This window comes from Aythya fuligula, chromosome 13, assembly GCF_009819795.1.
Source record: "Aythya fuligula isolate bAytFul2 chromosome 13, bAytFul2.pri, whole genome shotgun sequence".
NCBI lineage: Eukaryota > Metazoa > Chordata > Aves > Anseriformes > Anatidae > Aythya > Aythya fuligula.
In genome coordinates, this window is record NC_045571.1 from 19,688,622 (window position 1) to 19,706,384 (window position 17,763).

General features: G+C 41.9%; 1 protein-coding gene across 4 annotated transcripts in view; it reads left to right on the plus strand.

Moving 5' to 3' along the window:
* Nucleotides 1–17,763, plus strand: part of LOC116494630 (fibronectin type-III domain-containing protein 3a-like) — a 45,295-nt gene that overhangs the window by 3,110 nt on the left and 24,422 nt on the right. For 3 of the 4 annotated variants that reach the window (XM_032196595.1, XM_032196597.1, XM_032196598.1), the window contains exons 2-3: nucleotides 1,455–1,558; nucleotides 14,316–14,454. In XM_032196595.1, the coding sequence (XP_032052486.1) occupies nucleotides 14,359–14,454 (96 nt within the window). In that variant the 5' untranslated portion in view covers nucleotides 1,455–1,558; nucleotides 14,316–14,358. The remainder of the gene's footprint in view (nucleotides 1–1,454; nucleotides 1,559–14,315; nucleotides 14,455–17,763) is intronic. The other variant, XM_032196596.1, reaches the window with a different exon arrangement.

Genomic DNA, 17,763 nt, shown 5'->3' on the forward strand with positions numbered 1-17,763 from the left:
CATGAAGCTTACCAAGGTCAAGATGGTTAGTTTTCAGCTGTTATCTTTGCTGCAAGCCAGACCTTAACTGAAAAGTTTTGGATTCCTGAGTGAGGAGCACACACTGAACCCTTTATTGCATTCTTGAAGAGCTTATTGTAAAAGCAGCGATAATTTATTCTTTCAGTGGTGCTAACACAATCCTTTCTGTGTATTGACCAGCAAAGACAGACCACTGGCTCAGCGCCCTTAGCCCGTTTCAATCTTAATGTAAATCTGCTATTGTTCCGAGTATCCTGATTGATGTGCAAAAATGCCTCCGTTTGCACAGGATTCACTTTCCAGCACCGGGGCCTGATGCTTTCTATCTTTTTGTCCATGTCTCGTTAAAAGTAGTTCAGGAGGACATGCTGAGGCTGCGACTTGGGCAACATCTGTGGCTTCGTGACGGTATCACCTTTCTGGTGGGAGCAACAATGGATGTGCTGTGTTTGCAGGAGGGAGCTGCGGGAGCCGTGGCTGGCTCGGTGCAAAGTTAGCCAGCATAGTCTAAACTACCTCAACAAGCTCCAGGGGTGCTGATTTCTTACTGTGGTCCAGTAAAGCTGCAGGATGTACAGGCCTGTGCCATAGCTTTAGAAAAAAACATACCGTGAATCAACAAATATTTGTCAGACTTGTTAAGTCTGGAGACCCAAAGCAGTGCAATTCGTGTTCCTCAGTGTGCAAACGGTTTAGGAACTGGAGTTTGGTACTCAACCCAGCACCACAAGAGAGTTTACACCATTAAATGTAAAATCCTGAATGGCTTTGACTGCTGAAGCCATCCGTTACCTGCTCATGGTGGCACATCTGTAGTGGAACAGTTCCAGAATAAAGCCATGCTGCCCCGTAACAGTAAACTCTACCCATGTTTTCTGGATTGTACAATTAATCTGTTTTCAGTGTACCCTATCAGAGGGTAAATATGCTCCTGGTAATTTCAATTCGGACACCTTTGCATACTGTTTGGAAATTGATTCCCCACACACACACATTATTGTCATGTAGAGGAACAGAGCACTGAGCAGACAGCTCGGTAAATACACTCACTGGCCACAAAATGCACTTCATGCGGGAACCATCATCATCACGTTCAAGTTCCTTCTCACGGATTAGATCATAGCGTAAGCAGTGGAGTGTCTTTGGCCAATATGGCATTAAATGTATGTGCAATATGTTTACACAGTTGTCAGATTTTGCATTCTGTACACAGAAAGGCTGTGAAAGGTCTTTTGAGTCATTCACAGCAGAGTTTTCCTTGAGTTTTATTTGCAGAATATAGTGGAGTTGATCACTGGCTGTTCTCTGATAGCTTCTGCTCTTTTGTTCAATCTTAAGTTGTTTTCTGCATGGTTTTCTTTTCTCTCCCTAAGACTTTGTGCTTGCCAGTCACTAAAAAGAAAATTACTATTAACGTTTTTTCTTGTCTACAGAAAGAAGACTGAAGGACAGTACAGCACCTTGCTCATACTACAGCAGGCACTGACCGTGCACCATTCATCAGCAGGAGCAATTTCAAGTCAGGAGAGTGACAACGGTAATTAGACATCATTTATTATTCTCCCAGATTTTATGAGGCTTTTTTTTTTTTTTATGTAAGTCATTTTAAGGTGAAACAATGTACGAGTATTGGATGGACTTTTAGGCCTAGAGGCTTAGAACTCTTTTTTTTTTTCCTTCTTTGGTCCCCCCTCTTTTTTTTTTTTTTTTTTTTTTTTAATTACTGGCTAACATTATCAAAGAAAAAATGAGTTAGGGAAGGAAGAGCTGATAGAGTTCTTGAGGTAAGAAGAGACTCGTTATTTCCACATAAGCATTATTGATTTTATAATGTAGCAACCTTATCTTTATTTTGGCATTAATCTCACACTCCTTCCCCCAGATGGAATTTTTGTCTTAATGAGACTTGCATAATTGGCTTTTGTATAAAGAAAGTAAATTCTGTTTTTAGCAAAAGGCATTTCCTGTATAGAAAACAGTTCAGATGAATGGTTGCTTACTGATAAGTGACCAACTGGATGGCATTACTTAGATACATTGAGTTTAGTTGGAGCTCGTGAAGTTGAGCTCTTTGCTCATGGAATAGATCAAGTCCTGGAATTGATGTATTTTAAAAAAAAAAAAAAAAAAAAAAAAAGGCAGAAAACTGCCATCAGTATGATGTGCATGTTTTTTTCTTGAGACCAAGAACTCTACAACTTGCTTATTTTTTGAATGAAGGTTCCTGTGAATTATGTTGTGTCATACAAAACGGTAAGGCCCCTACTAAACCATGCCAGTTGCTGTCTTTACTTTTGGCTTTTTTTTTTTTCTTTTTTTAAAAGAAAAGTTTTAGAAACTGTTGGCTAAACAATGTATTTTACGTGGAAAGAGAATAAGCAGCTCCCGTACAAAATACTTATGGGTTGAAAAAATTCACCTTTTTAATGTAAAGACGCAAAGTAGTTTTTTAATTTTGTAAAGAATTTAAGTATGTCCTGAAGGCCATAATCCTAAAGGCCATGATCACGTTTTTCTAAAAGGAACTTCTGCTTATAATCCATGAAGTGCCTGTTGGAAGGGTGAAGGCCTGACCTTTAAGTCATGTATATGAATTCACGTATCACTATCTATTTGCAAATTAGAAGAGAGCATTTGTTACTGTTTGTCAGCATGGCTATCCATCCATACTGCACAACCATCACATAGTCATTAATTAGCCATATCCTTCAAAAAGCTTTTGATTGGGTTTGTGATGTTGGCTGCCATATAGCTTACAACAGGGTGAAATTGTATTTTTGTGTTGCATGAAATCAATGTAGAAGAGAGCGTGATAGCAAATGCATCATTAAATACAAAACACATCTTTGGCGAAAAGTTAAGTGCCTTGTGAGCAAATGGAATTTTTTCACAAGATGTGATAAAATAACATGGTTGCTTTTTTTCATATTACCTTATAGTCTTCTGGAGTTGAATGCGTATTTGGGGAGAAAACAGTCTAACCAGTGAAATACATGCTTCATCTCAATTTATAAGCGTTTTTCTCAGCTGTTTAAAATCTTCTGGTAAATATCTTCAACACTGATACATCTTCAATGGGGATCAGTTGCTCTCAGTTCTGCTTTGTGGGGTCTTAGTCTCCCAAATGAGGGGCAGTGTCCTGTGCCCTTAATATACAACTTCATTTAGGATGATCATACTACAGTTAGCTGCAGGAATAAAGGCAGCCTTTTAATACTTGCATAGATTTGCAAATATTTATATAAAAAAATCATATTTGATTGCACCTCCACACTTATTGCAGTTCAACTGATTTACCAATAAATCCAGGTACAGAAGCAGATGATTTTAATGTATTACCATGCAAGAGGTGAACTGTTAGATTATTTTATGCATGCTCCTGGCCTGTCATGAATGCTGGGTGAAGTGTTGCTTAAGACTGGTGTATGATCTCATACTCGTGTTTTGCCTTCATTTTCTCTGAGCTTAAAAAAATGCACATATTCTGTTACCATGAGACTGCTCAGATCTGGTAATTTAAGTAATTTATTGGTGTGTTTTTAGCCCTTGGTTTAAGTATAATCTGTTTTAACTAGGCTAATTCGATCTGCTGGGCAGCTAAAGCATTACATCCTGAACCTCTTCTCATGTTGTGCAAGTAGGTCTTCAGTTTGTCTATCAAAATAAGTTTTCCTTGCTTGAAGGTTGCATAATCTTAAAGCTGTAAAAATGCTTTGTTTTCACTGCATCATTGGTCTTGAAGACATATTTTGTAAGAGCTCTTACATGTAAAAAACTTGTTTGTAAGTTTGTTTGTATCAATCCATCGATAAGTTGCATCAGGAACATTTCTGATTCCCAGAAGCAGATTGAAGCAGAGCTAGTGGAAAACTACCCCGTGCTCTCCTTAGTGCCTACGGGAACCTGCTTGTGTTAGTCTCGTGAAGTCCTGATTTCAATTCTCTTGCATTAGACACCAGCTGACCGATCCGAGCAGTCTCATGGTAGAGAGCCTTTCCTGGAAATGGGGTTGTTGCTGTTGTTTTTAATAATCTGAATGATTGCTTCCTCTCAGTCGAGTTAAAAAAAGTTCAAGGTTTGGATTGTGTTTGTATCACGCCGGCCATAACAACTCTGTGTGTCTGCCATCCCATAGTGCTCTCTAGGTTAGTTCAGGAGGGGCATTACGTGGGTCAGGCACTGGAAGGGCCCGAGCTTTGGTGCTGTAACCACAGGAGGTTTCGTTGGCTCGGGACGCTGACTTCCCTGGCTGCATGCAGCACGGCGTGGCGTGTTTGATGTCTGGGAATCTGTTGTATGGGACCAAGTAGGTCAGCCGTGCTCAGGGTGCGCTTTGCTAGCTGGTCCTCCGCCAGCTCTCGTTTGCAGATTAAAGAAAAGCATTTAGATGTACCTGGGTATTTATTCCTTGCTGTGAGCTAGGGATTCCTCCCTGATCAGAGGAGGCTCAGGTGAGCAAGGTGCTGTGCGATATTTCTGTTCCTCTTGTGGCAGAGCTGTCTGTACGTACAGTAGCTATTGCTTTAGGTTTTTTCTGCTCTTTGAAACAACAGTTTTTCCCATGAAAATGAAGGAGATTGGTAAATATGTTTCTTTTGAAGGGGAGAAAGTTTCTGTAAAAAGGGATTCAACTTCATTTTCAACCTCAAGACCGAATCTGTCCCACGAGGAAGAATCGTGCCTGGTTATCCAGATACATAACCTGAATTTCAGAATCTCAGAGCATATGCAGCTCCTGTAGAAACTTGCATTTCCCATCTTGTAAATCTTGGCACCATTTTAAACATTTTGCTTCATCTGTTCAGTTCTGCAGTTACTTAAAGCTGTAAACACAGCTACCTGGGGGGGGACTGGTGGTTTCTCTGTGGCTCTTACTGCTTATCACCAAGGTGTGGAAGAGTTCCTCCTATTTTCAGGTACATAATAGGGCCTGTGCTTTTAAGAGCGTACTGTTGTCTTTCTACAGCTGTGTGTATTTTTTTTTTTTCAGAGAAGTGCCCTATTCATTTTCCAGCTGTTCTTTACCACTGGTAACATTATGACTGCACCACGAGTCCTGTAAGGATGCTGTCATTACTTCTGTTCTCTTTGTGGGGTTTTCTTTTCTCGTGTTTCTTTCTTTTTTAAATCAAATTTTCGTTTCAAAGACATGCTCTACTTCTTGTGCCTCTGATCAGAAGTTTTCCTGGCTCGTGCATCTGTTTTTCAGTGGACCATGATGTGTGCTGCTTCCCTACCTCTTCGGCCATTTAGTCAGACATTTGGGTGTAGCGTTTCAGTGGTGGGTTGCTAATGGGTAAACAAACTGGTTTGCATCAAGGCCCGAACAACCTGAACAATGTTTTGAAATTGAGGGGACACGGTGTCACATTTAGAAAATTATGTTATTACGTTGCAGCTATTCGAGGCTTTTTCACATAATCCTGCAAATGTCAGGCTTTGTTCGGCTTCAGGGCGTTAAAGCGCGCAGCTTGGCGTATGCCAGAGCATCTCATCTTCCCGGCCAGTGGAAAGAAGCAGTCAGGCTTGCTTCTGACTTGTTTGTTTCTTTAACTACACCAATACAGCTGAAAAATACCTGAATCCCGGTCCTTTCTGTAAGTTGAAATAAGAATGAAACGTTTTAAGGGCTCTGTCCTTGAGCGCTTCTGGGAGCAGGAGCGGGACCTTTCAGGAACTCCTGGCTTTCGTTTGACGGGGCTGGGCACTTCGGAAGCAGCACAAAAGTGCTTAGGATATGAGCCTGCTTTGCTGGCGATAAGATAGAAAATGTAAACTGGCTAAAACGGTAAAGGAAAAGACCTAAAAGCAGCGCAGTGTTTGCTGCATAGAAACTGTAAACACAAACTCGATAGGCCTCAAAAATCAATAATTGGGAAAATTATAGCGCGATCAATGAGCACACTGTTAAATTACAGTCAAATCAAGTCAAATCTAATGCACAGGGGGTGTTGGCAGGTACTTTCTCCTGGGGTGGCAGCTCCTAATGGTGGGGTTTGTGTGCTGGAGAGCAGCGCGGGGCTCTGCCCACGGACGGGGCTGAGGCCCTGTAGGGTGAGCGCTGCCCTTCAGGTGCTTTTGCCTCTTTTCCTTCGTGGAACAGAGAGCTCTGAAATCTTCAGGCATGACTACAAAGCAGTCTGTAAGTGCTAAGGGCAGCTGGTTGTATAGTTTTTATTAGAGGGTGGAGGGAAGCAATTTTTTTTATTGCTTTCCTGGCACTGTTGCATCAGGAACCTGATCCGGATTGTTAAGGGAGGATGAAAATTGATCCTGTCACTCGTGGCAGAGATCCCACGTGTCTTGGTCTGCTGTATCTGCTGGTTCTCTGGTTTTAGGGAGGGGTTTTTTTGGTGGCTGTGACACGAGGACTCCTCATCTCAATCTTAATATTCCTTCAGTGGTAATTCTGTGGGGCCTTCTTGCCAGTGGTCGCAGAAACCAGCCAGCTTTCTGCAGCTTTTAGGATGCTGCTTGCGGTCCTTCTGGCAACTGGACTTGTGTATTGATCCTCAGATGGCTTCAGAGGGCTGGAGGACTAGCCGGGCTGGTGCATGGTTTATAGTCACTTCTGTATTTTACCATGGAAACTATTAGCACTGCTTGGGAATAAGCATTTAAGGAACAGTGAAGCTTCCTGGAAAACACAGAAAACACAGGTCTCTGTAGAGTTACCTCTACATATCTGTGGCCTCTTCAGGTAGTCCCTGCCCTGCCTTTGAAAGCTTTCCAGCAGTGCAATTCTTGCAGTTGTCACTTTGGATGCGATCCTAAGCAGAAATGCTTCTTGGGTGAGGGCAGTGAAATGCTGAGGTTCGGGGATTCGCATCTCTTTCCACATGTAAAGCAAGTAGTTCCCCACCACGGCATCTGCAGCAGTTTAGGTGATGTCGCTGTCAACGTAGAAAAAGATTTGAAAAGGCTTTCTAGAAGAAAACATTCGATGCAGCGTGCTGAAACCACGTACTGTGGAGCTGGGTGGGTGTTTTGTTGGGGTTCTTACTGTTCTACAACAAAACAGCCTTACCTAGGGCGAAATTACATCGTTTTTTCCCTGCCTTGAGTATTTACAATGTTTGACTGAGCACGTCTGTAGGGTAAGTCATGAAGAGCGTTTTCAGTATCAAAGTTGTGGTGCCCTCCTGGACGGGAGCCAGACTTCACGCAGGATGGTGCAGACAAATTCACTGGGGTGTCGTTATAAATTATTTCCAACATTTTAATCAAAACGTATATTTAGTTGTGAACAGATGACTGTTCTGGAGCGATGGTGGTCTCTTCAGAGCTAAAATTGTAACTGAGCTTCTGTTAAGCCCGATTCTGTTAGGTCTCTCACTCCCTTAATCTTGCTGAAAGTAAACCGATCCACCTAGAACGTCTCATGTGTGGTCCTGTGGCAGAGGAGAACTATTTTGGGATCGGGATGATATCTTAAACACCTTGTTAGTACTGTTTATTTGAAAAACTTGGGTGGGAGAAGGTAGCTTGTATCGTTTTTTTTTTTTTTTCCTAAATGTTTCCTACCTCAAATTTGCATGGGGCATGCATTTCAGATCTGGAGGGGTGAGTTTTACAATTCATAAATCAGGTTTGATCTTTCTGACGAGGCTATTCCTTCGCCTGAGGTTGGGGACTTTGTTTGTTTGTGTATTTTGTTCTTTTTAACAACCTTTGGAGATCGTGGATGCAAACTTTTAACTGACAGGTTGGAGAGTATTTAAAACCTCCAGAACTCTCCGTTTGCAAGAATTGGCAGTGTGAGGCATGGAAGCAGCTCAGCATTTGCTTTGTATCAGAGGGCATGACCACAGATCTGGTTCTATACAATGATATTTTCCAAATGTAAAAGTAACAAAGTACGTTGCTTGGAAAGAGGATTTTTCCCCTACTTAGAGAAAATAATATACGTGATGTAACACAGTATAATAAATAGATATAAAACAATAATAATTATATTAATACAGAGAAGTATAATTAAGGGTTTGGGGTTTGATACAGTAGTGTTTTAAATAAATAGCAATATAATAGTAGTTGACTTCCTGCAGTAACACAAACTTTTGCTCAGACCAGGAGGTTGCATAAGGCAGCGAACCTAGAAATCAGGAAGTCTGAGCTAAATTTCTTGCTGACCGTCAGACTTCCTCTTTGGTCTCGGCTACATTGTTCTACTTCAGGCCTACTGTATTAAACAAAAAAAAGCTCCATTTAATTAATAAGGTCCTTGAAATAGGAAACTTTCTCATATTAAATCCACCACTTGCTATGATAAAAATTCAGTCTTTGTGATACCTTATGTGTGGGCTTAGAAGCTTTCCTACTGTTTATTAAATCTGTTCAGTTTCTTCTCTGGGAAGTGGAATGAAGCTGACCCATTTCTTCCCACAGTGTTCTCTTTCTGCATTTCGTGTACATCAGTGTATGTACGAGGCCTTTCTGGAAAGAAATTTTTAAAATACTAGGATAACATTTTAACATGAAATAATGGGATTTCTAAAACTTGATAAGCATATAACACTGCTACACATTTGCACAATAAACCTCATTCTGTGAGGGTGATTTAAGGATATAATGCCAATAAAAATATTTTTCGATATGTGAAGTTTTTCTTTTGTGCAATGTTATAAAAAACAATAAATACCCAACCTTTTCTTCGTTTTTATGAACCCTGTACATAATAACTGCAAGTTCATTGTTACTGCTTAAAAAAAAAAAGCCTGTAAAGTTGTAGATGTGCTGTTGGTGTTTCCTGGTATCTGCTCCAAAATTTGTGCTGAGATGGAAGTGGTGCCTTTGCAGAGGAAAATGTTTCCACTTGCTGTTCCAGTTGGGAAGTTTTCTGTTGCATCGTTCAGATGGAGGTGATGCTGGGAGCTGAAGGTGGCACCTCATTCCGAGCTGCGCGATGACAAATGGCTAAACGAGCTTTTGTAATTTTTGCAAAATTTCCTAATACGCAGTAAGCATTATTTCTATTGGGTTTAGTAAGCTTTTGTTAATCGCCACCCCTGTATACATAACTTTTGTTATTAGCTACCCCACTGTACTGACATTGCACGTTTCTTTCCCGTTCTGATGGCAACTATTTGAGATTTCATTTTCGAAATGTCTCGTGAAAATCCCTGATGTTTCCCAGGCTTAAGGTACGAATCTCACCTCCTAAAGCCCAGCTAGCTACCTGTGCTTTGGCTGTGTGGCGAGCACGAGTTATTTTTATGTAAATAAGGGCCCTGCTTTATCACAGAGGCGGTGACTTCAGATGGGAGTAGGCAGGAATCAATGAACGCTGAGTTCAGCGCGGATCCTCAGCAGCTGGACGGGCTCCAGGATGACTGCAGCACTGGTGGAGAAGAATTTGGGCTGGAGAAAAGGGAAGGCCGATGTTTCAGTCCTGCAGAGCCTCTGCGTTTTTACTATGTCAGGAAGTGAGGTCAGGCACAGCCGCTGTATACTGTAATTGTTTTCTGGAAGGCTAGTCATTAAGATTTTCTGTTTTTCTTAGAAGCCTTTGTAGTGCGAGGCTGTCAGTGGAAAATACTGCGTTTTTTTTTAATATGGTTAACATGATTAACCATATTACATTAACGGTGTTGGATTACTCAGAGCTTCTCAGAGTTTACTTCTAAAATACGAGCTGGTTTTATTTGGTTTAAAAAGCCTTAATATCCTACTTTGTCATACCCAGATATAGCAAAACATTACTTTTAAAGTCTGTTAGCAATAAGTAATGTGAAATGCACCTTTCAAGACTTTCATATGAGCTAATTTTCCTGGAAGTCTGATAAAATTTGTAGGTATTAGAACAAAGTAACATTTGTTTTAGGATCACAGAATGGCAGAGAGTTGGAAGGGACCTCAAAGCCCACCCAGTGCCACCCCCTGCCACAGGCAAAACACCTCCCAAGAGCCCAGAGGGCCACCACTTGTCACCAGCTTCCACCTTGACACAGAGCCATCATCTGCAACTCTGGCTGCGAGATCCAGCAAAAATCCAATTAATACGGAAACAAATGTGAGTCCTCAGTGTAACAAACTGATTACACTTAGTTAACTTTGTGTCAATGAGCACTACAGGTTATAGAAGCAAATTCAATTTATATATTGACATAATCATTTATATGACATAATCATTTTTTCACTTATTTGTATTCCAAACTGAGACATCAGAATGAATTCAGGCAAGATGCTGAATGTACACCCTGCTGTATGTTAAATTTTAATCTATATTCTATTAGCTTTGTAAAATTAAAATATTTCAGCATTTTAAATGTATTTTTCTTGAGCTACCTCTCTTGGAGGGGTGTTTCTGAGCTGGTTAGTCCTGCTGCTGCTTTTTAATGACTGTTGTGCTGTATGGGCTTTAATCCATCCTCCAGGCCAAACAAGGGTGGGGAATGACCTTTAGCTGATGCATGCTAGAAACCACTGTAAGTAAATGAAGCAGGCAAGAAGTACCCTTACAAAACATAACCTTTCTAAAAATTAATCTGTTTAGCTCCATGCTGACTCAAAAAACATCCAGGGCAGGGTGACAGAGCTCCAGAAGATACATCTCCAAATTCTGCTCTTGATTCTTACATAACCATTCCCTATCAGTGTATTCTTTGAAATGTGGAAAATGACAAAATTTGTCTAGTCCCTGATACCTCCAGAAGGGATTTTTGTTTTTTAATCCATAACTTTAGATTTTGCCTGTTAGCACTGACTGCAGTTTTAGTGCAGATGCTTCTGTGTTTTCTTCTCGCTGCCCACGTGGATAGCTGGTAGTGATGATAGACTTAAAATGTCTCAGGGCCAAGAACAGACCCTGGAAAATAGCTGTCTGAGCCTTTCTTACCAAGGTAGAAGTGACCAGCCCTGAGAGGCGGCCTGAGGTGGTTTTGGGTTCAGCTCTACCTGCAGGCGGCTCTTCCTTCTTCGGGCCACCCACAGCTCACCAGCTGCGTTTGGCTGCCCGAGCTGACTTGTCTTGGGTTCTGGGTAAAACCAAGAGTTCAGAGAATGCCTGGGGGCAGGGGCAGAGCTTGAGGGGAACTGTGAGTCTTCATTTGGTAACGCTTTGACCGGGGGAGTTGTGGCTGGAGATCAGTTCTTGGTTCTCAGCTCTGCCGTTGTGCCCACGCGCTGCTTGTCCTCCACCTGCACCGCTTGCCCTCCTGAGCATTACTGACCCTGCTGCTGCTTTTCTGTTAAGGCTCAGGGGGCTGAGCTAGTCACTGAATATCCCGAGTTGGAAGGGTCCAACGAGGACCATTGAGTCCAACTCCTGGCTCCACGCAGCACCACCCAAAAATCAGCCCCTGTGTTTGAGGGCGTTGGCCAAACACTTCTTGAGCTCCAGCAGGCTCAGCGCTGTGCCCACTGCCCTGGGCAGCCTGTCCCAGTGCCCGACCACCCTCTGGGTGCAGACCCTTTCCCTCACCCCCAGCCTGACCCTCCCCTGTCCCAGCTCCGTGCTGTCCCCTCGGGTCCTGTCACTGTCCCCAGAGCTCAGCGCCTGCCCCTCCGCTCCCTGTGAGGGAGCTGCAGGCCGCCATGAGGCCTCCCCTCGGCCTGCTCTGCTCGGGACTGAGCAAACCCAGGGATTTCAGCTGGTCCTCATACATCGTCCCCTCCAGACCCTTCACCAGCTTCACAGCCCTCCTTTGGACGCTCCCTTCCTAGACAGCAGGGCCGGATGCCTTGCTCCTAGGCTAGCAGTAGCGGAGGTGCGGGTAACGGCTTTTCAAGATACATTTCTACTTCTTTGGGTTGTTTTTCAGAAAATTGTGCTGTGTAATAACTTCTCAGGGATTCTCTTTTACCAAATACCACCTGCTTCCTTGAATGAAGTGGAGACATGGGAGGTGAACCTGTTGATACCATGCTTGGGTGTGCTTTGTTTCCATCGAAAAGTTTGGGCTGTCAAACATGCAGGGGTTGAGTCCTGTTCCTTCTAAACAGCAGAAGCGGTACCTTTGAGAGCAGCCCTGTGTTTTGCTGCTCCTTTATCAGTATTCTCAATGTAATGAAGCTGTGCTCTTAAAGAAGAAAAGAAAACGAAACAAGAAAAAAAAACGAGGTACTTTGCAAATAAAAAATGATAATAAAAAGCGGTGTGCAGCGGGCTGTGCCTCTTTGCTGTTCGGGTGCTGTCACTTGCAGCCATCTGAGCCCAGCTGTAAAGTGTTGGCTTTCTGAGTCAGCTGAAACTGCCCAGGGGTTACTGAAATGGTTTCATTTACGCTAGCACTTCCATTTTCTCTTAACATATGGAGATTACTACTTGCCGTGAAATAGCATTCAGTGTTTTTGGAGCCTGTCGGTAACCCTATGAGAACACTTGTTTGAAAGACTTCAAGAGGAAGTTCTTGGTGTGAAACATCCCAAGGTAGAGCATGAAGCAAGCAGGAGGGGTGTGTGTGTGTGTGTGGAGGTGAAATGTGCCTGCTACCTGTGCAGTCCGGGATGCTGAAAGGCACCTGGGTGTTGGACGGCGCACGCAGAGAAGTGCACCCAGCCAGGTGGGAGACACGGGCAGGAGCAGCGGGGTTATTTAGAGCTGCAGGTGGCACTGGGGCTCCTTTCAGAACACGTCTTCCTACAGCTGGTTGTTTTGGTTAGCTGAACAGCTGAATGCAGGTTTAGTTGCTTTTTGATGAAGGGTTTTCCCCTTTATATTAAGTGCTAATTTCTGTCGTCTTTGAGGTTTTTAAATGAAGGAAATGGATACTGTGCGCACACGCGCATGTATTTTATATATCTAACATAAAATAAAACAACGTATTTTCAGTCTGCTTGTGTATACTGAATTCCTATTATGGAAGCAATTTCTCTTAAGGCTTAACTATAAACCTCTAAAAATAGAAGAGCTGTAGAAGAAGAAACTACTGCCATAATTTTAGCATACTGACTGGCAGCGTTACTGTACAGATATTTTTAAGTGAAATAGTTGCATACAGTCAGATGAGCTTGTTTCCTTGGCAGTGGTAATTCAAAATCTGGCAAATAAGGCAGAAGATTATTCTGTTCAGGAAGTAAATAACACGCTAAGGTAGTTAGGTATATTTAGGACAAACCTGATACAAATTTAAACCTTGGAAGTCACGTCTAGCCCTTGCACCTGGCTCTTTGGTCCCTTGAAATTGTGTTACTGGAGCAGCCCCGAAAGCAGTTGGTATGCAGAATTCAGCTAGTTTCCTTGGCAGTGGTGGGTATTTTATTATGTGGCTGTGCGATTGTATCAGTTATTTTGAGATGCTCTTGCAAACAAGCAGCAGTGTGGTTTTGCTATTGCATGCTTCCAGCCTCTTTACCTTGCAATGCTAATGCAGGGGAAATCTTGCAGTGCCACCTTTGTCACAGATCCTTTCTGGATAACATGAGTTAACACCAGCAGAAATTATGAAAGTCCAGCTGTATTTTTCCCACTGTTGCTAGTCTGCTGAAGATACAGACCACAAATACAGAATTAATCAGCTTTGTGGCTTTTTTTTTTTTTTTCCAAATACTTTCATTTCCATACTGGCTATAGAGAACTGAACAAGGACGTAGCAGTAGTATCTAGAATGGCTTGGTTCGTGCACAGGTGGGATGGTGTTTTTCCGTTTTGTTCATATGTTTTGCTTTTTAATTCAATTGGACTATCCTAAATGCATTTTGGTCTTCTGTCTGGGTTATGGGAGGTAATGGGGAGGAAGAAAGAAATGTCAGCATTTCCTGTAGTCTGTTATCTTGTGCTTTTTATGGACGCTGAATTACCTATACACCAAAAATTCATTAACATTTGCATTATATTTTGCCTTATTGCAATTATGGTTTATTCACTAGAAGCCCAAAACTGTGCAGCACTTTTCCATTTGCATTTCTCCATGACTTAAAGACTTTTGTACAAAGTACTCTAGTCTCTCTTGTATTACCTTAAGCTTTGCTTTCACCGTGTCAGAATTCTGTATTAATGACATGTTGCAACGTTGGAGAAACTGCAGGTTTTCTCATCAGCACAGGGACTGAAACGTATGTGTAGTATGTGAATTATGTGGCCTAAACCTTGAGTTGTAACCAGTTCAGAAATTGTAACTCCAAATTTTAAGAATAATGTGCTCCGTAAGTGTAAGCTATGCTGCTGTATAGTTGTGTCACCTATGTGCTGATTTCATCGCTTGTGGCAGTGCTGAACGAGCTGTGCATGATATGTATTTAAAGAATTTGTTTTTAGAAGAAAGATACGCATTGCTTAAACACAGTATTTGAAAAGGACAATTATTCGGGAGAGGGGGAAGGTTTAAATCTAATATTGGCACTGTCTTTTGTTTCAGCAGGTGGTTAACGTGAGCGATTGTCAATGAATGGTTTTCAGACATGATGGCCGACCAGCCGCCTCCACTGGAAGCTACGCCCATACTGAACGAAGTGCCGCTTCTACCTCATATGGTTAATGGGGACAGCATACAGCAGGCAAGTAAATCTGTTGCATTTCCATACAGCTCATGTCATATTGTGCCTGCGGTGTTGGTAGGGAGGCTGACATTCAAGCACACTGTAGAAAACTGATGCTTGAAAGAAGAAGAGGCAAAATTAAGCAACTGTGGTACGAATTTACAAAGTAGCCCCCTCCCTGCAAGTGTTCAAGGCCATGTTGGGATGGGACCTTGAGCAACCTGATCTAGTGGGAGGTGCCCCTACCCACACAGGGGGTTGGAACTGGATGGTCTTTAAGGTCCCGAACCATTCTAGGATTCTGTGAAAAACATGTGGTGCTCAGCACTGATGTTGGCAGTAAACTCGAAGTGCTAACTATGCAGAGGAAGAAAACCATTCAATGCTACTGCAGTGGAAGTATGAAAAGATTGTGAATTGAAAGGAATGTTTTATACACATGGAAGTGCTTTAAAATTAAACTAAAAAATAAAAAGAATAAAAGGAAAATCTATTATCTGGATTTCATATTTAATAAAACTAAGGCTGTGAAGGCTTCTTAAAGCTCAGGTAAAGTTATAAATATTAGAAAGTGGCTGCAGTGCTCTAAACAGAGAAGTCTGTTGCAGGGAAATGTAGAGGAGAGGAAAGAAGACCTCTGGTTTCCTGATACTAAGAACCTTCATTAATAATTACAGTGCAGTGGTGAAACCTGAGTATACTTTGCTGAAACTTTAGAATTTTATTGGACACAAGCCTTCAGAAGTACCTGCTATGAGTAGAAATACAGGCAAATTGAAAGCAAAATTATTTGACTGAAGTACAAGCTTGTTCAAGTTATTAGTAAACTTGAAGTGAATTTACTGCTTGGAGATAAAAGTTAATTGCCTTGTCCTACAAGTGCCGCGTTGTCTTCCCCTTTTTTGGAGGTTGATTTTCAGTGTGTGTTCAGAAATATTACAGACATCCTGATGTTTTAACACTGGATCTTGATTTAAGAAGCATCTTTCCCCAGCTCCAGCAGCTACAAACATTGTAGGAGAGAAGAGGGGGGGTTTTGTTTGTTTGTTTAAATAGCTGACTGTCTATTTGTTGGCAGGAACAACAAAAGAAAACATAAATTTGAAGGCTTTATTTAGCTGGAGTTAAACAATCAACTTGTTGAAGCAGGGGATAAAATTGTCCATTGCTTTATTCTGATCAATATATAACTTTAAGTATCTGGCAGTAATGACTGTGTCTTGAAATAAGCACAGCTATAAAATATCTAAACTAGTTCTGAAGTTCTAGCATTAGCAACGTGAAATTTTAGACACTGACCAGCTGTGAGATTATTCAGTAGCTGATGTTTCATGTTGCACAAGGAAAATAGATCAAGTAGGACTGATTGGAGACCGGCTCCATAGCTGTTTTTGTACAGCATGTCTTTGTGTAGATCAGTGTGTACAATACTAGTGTGCAGTGGATGACCCAAAAGGTGACCCTCGGTGAAGTCTTGAGAACCTAGTGGAGGCCGTTTGCAATTGGGTGCAGTTTAAAAAAATAAAATTAAAATTTGGGGATGCACAGGAAAAGGGTATTTGAAGAGTAGACTTGAAAACCGAGAGCCTCCAAGACTTACAATTGAGTTGCTTTGAAAGTAATGAGTAAGTCTGTCAACTGAACATAGGTGCATCTGTCTTCAGGGGTGGGAATGCCATTTCATTGAGTGTGCCAGCGTGTCTCATTCTAGCACATCTGCATATAAACAGCTACATCATATTGCCACCCTTCTGTCACTTAACAAACAGGCCTGATGCTCATTTGCTGCATTTTCTTGTGGAGGAGAGACTGCTGAGCCACAAACTCGCTTTCAAGTAGAGTATTAATTTATTAATGCAGATTTTTAATTATTTGTTGCCAGAGCCACAGAGGGCAGGCTAATTACAAAGTATTGCACAGTGTTTTTCTCTTCAGAAATAAAATTTGTGCCATTCCACAAGACACTGCAGTCAGATGCTGCATCCAATTCATCAGTTTCGTTTCACATGAAGTGCAAGTAACTTGGAAATTTTCTGGAAGGATTTCTTGTTCTGAAAGAAAACTTCAGCAGTGGAAGTGAAAAATAGCTAAAAGCAAAACCCTGACCAGTGCTTTGAAAGAGCTCTCAAACTGTGTTGATCCCATTAGTTCTGAAATGGGTATGTGGGACACCTGAGGGTGTTGACATTACTGGGACTGCTGGCACTAGTCTGGCCTCCAGCTTGGCTTAGGCCGGCTATCGAAACACTCGAGCTTCCTGGAAATTTTCCTTGATGGAAGGTAGATGGAACTGCTTTTGCTTCATTAATTAGAGTGAGTCATTCCTCCAAGACACTGCCCCCGTGCATTCCTGAAATTCCAGTCTCGGAGCTGCTCTGCAGTCCTGTGATTACACCACTTGTGATTCTTTTCACTGAGTTCAGCTAATAGCTTCCTGAACTGCAGTTCGCTGAACTTCTTCCCAAGCTCTGACCTGTGCAGAGGCTCTGAATTTCTAAAAGGATTCCTTTCCTGCCTCTGAATTTTCCTGTCTGTGGAGATGAGACTAGCTGTGAGCTTTAATATCTGCCTGGGGAGTCCTGTCCCCTGCTAGTATGTCCTTCCCCAGCAGCTGTACTTTAACGCAGACCTTGTTTTTTCTTCTTCTTTGTGCTCTGGCAAATTCCCAGCCCCTTATTGCCAGTTTTGTTTCCTTAAAAAAAAAATAAAAGTAACATTGCATCTCTTTCTTTACTTCTAGAATTTTAGTAAAGTTTCGTATTTGCTAATACACTGAAATGACAGATCTGCTTACGTTTCAGTGTTTCAATTATGGCTTTTTAAAAAATATCACCTTCTTCTGTCCTCCTTGTGGAGCCATAATAAATATAACTGGCTGGCTAAATGACTGTTTCAGGGGTGTCCTACTTTTGTCCAGAAGCAAGCTACCTACCCAGAGTAGAATTATTTCTCATACTGTGAACTCACCGGCGTGGGGTTGGTGTTCTTTGGTGTTCTAAAATACATTTCCAAATGTCTTTAATTTCAGTTTTTAGATCGAATGTCTTTGTGCTCACCATCACCAGGGTGGAATTTGGACTGTAACTTTGCTGTTCTTACATGGCCACCCCCCCGTTGTACTAAAGAATTAGACCTGCGATTTAGTAGAATCTCACTGTAAAGTTCTTGTAGTGAAGTTCTCAATGTTAGGGTAAAACTGAAGCATGGTTGCCAAAATGTTATAATTCTGTGCTAGTGCTAGAATGAGGCGATAGTTTGCCCTGTGCAGCACAAGTGAATTGGTAATCTGGACTGCCAGAGGAATCATTCTGGCAGCTGTCCGCCCTG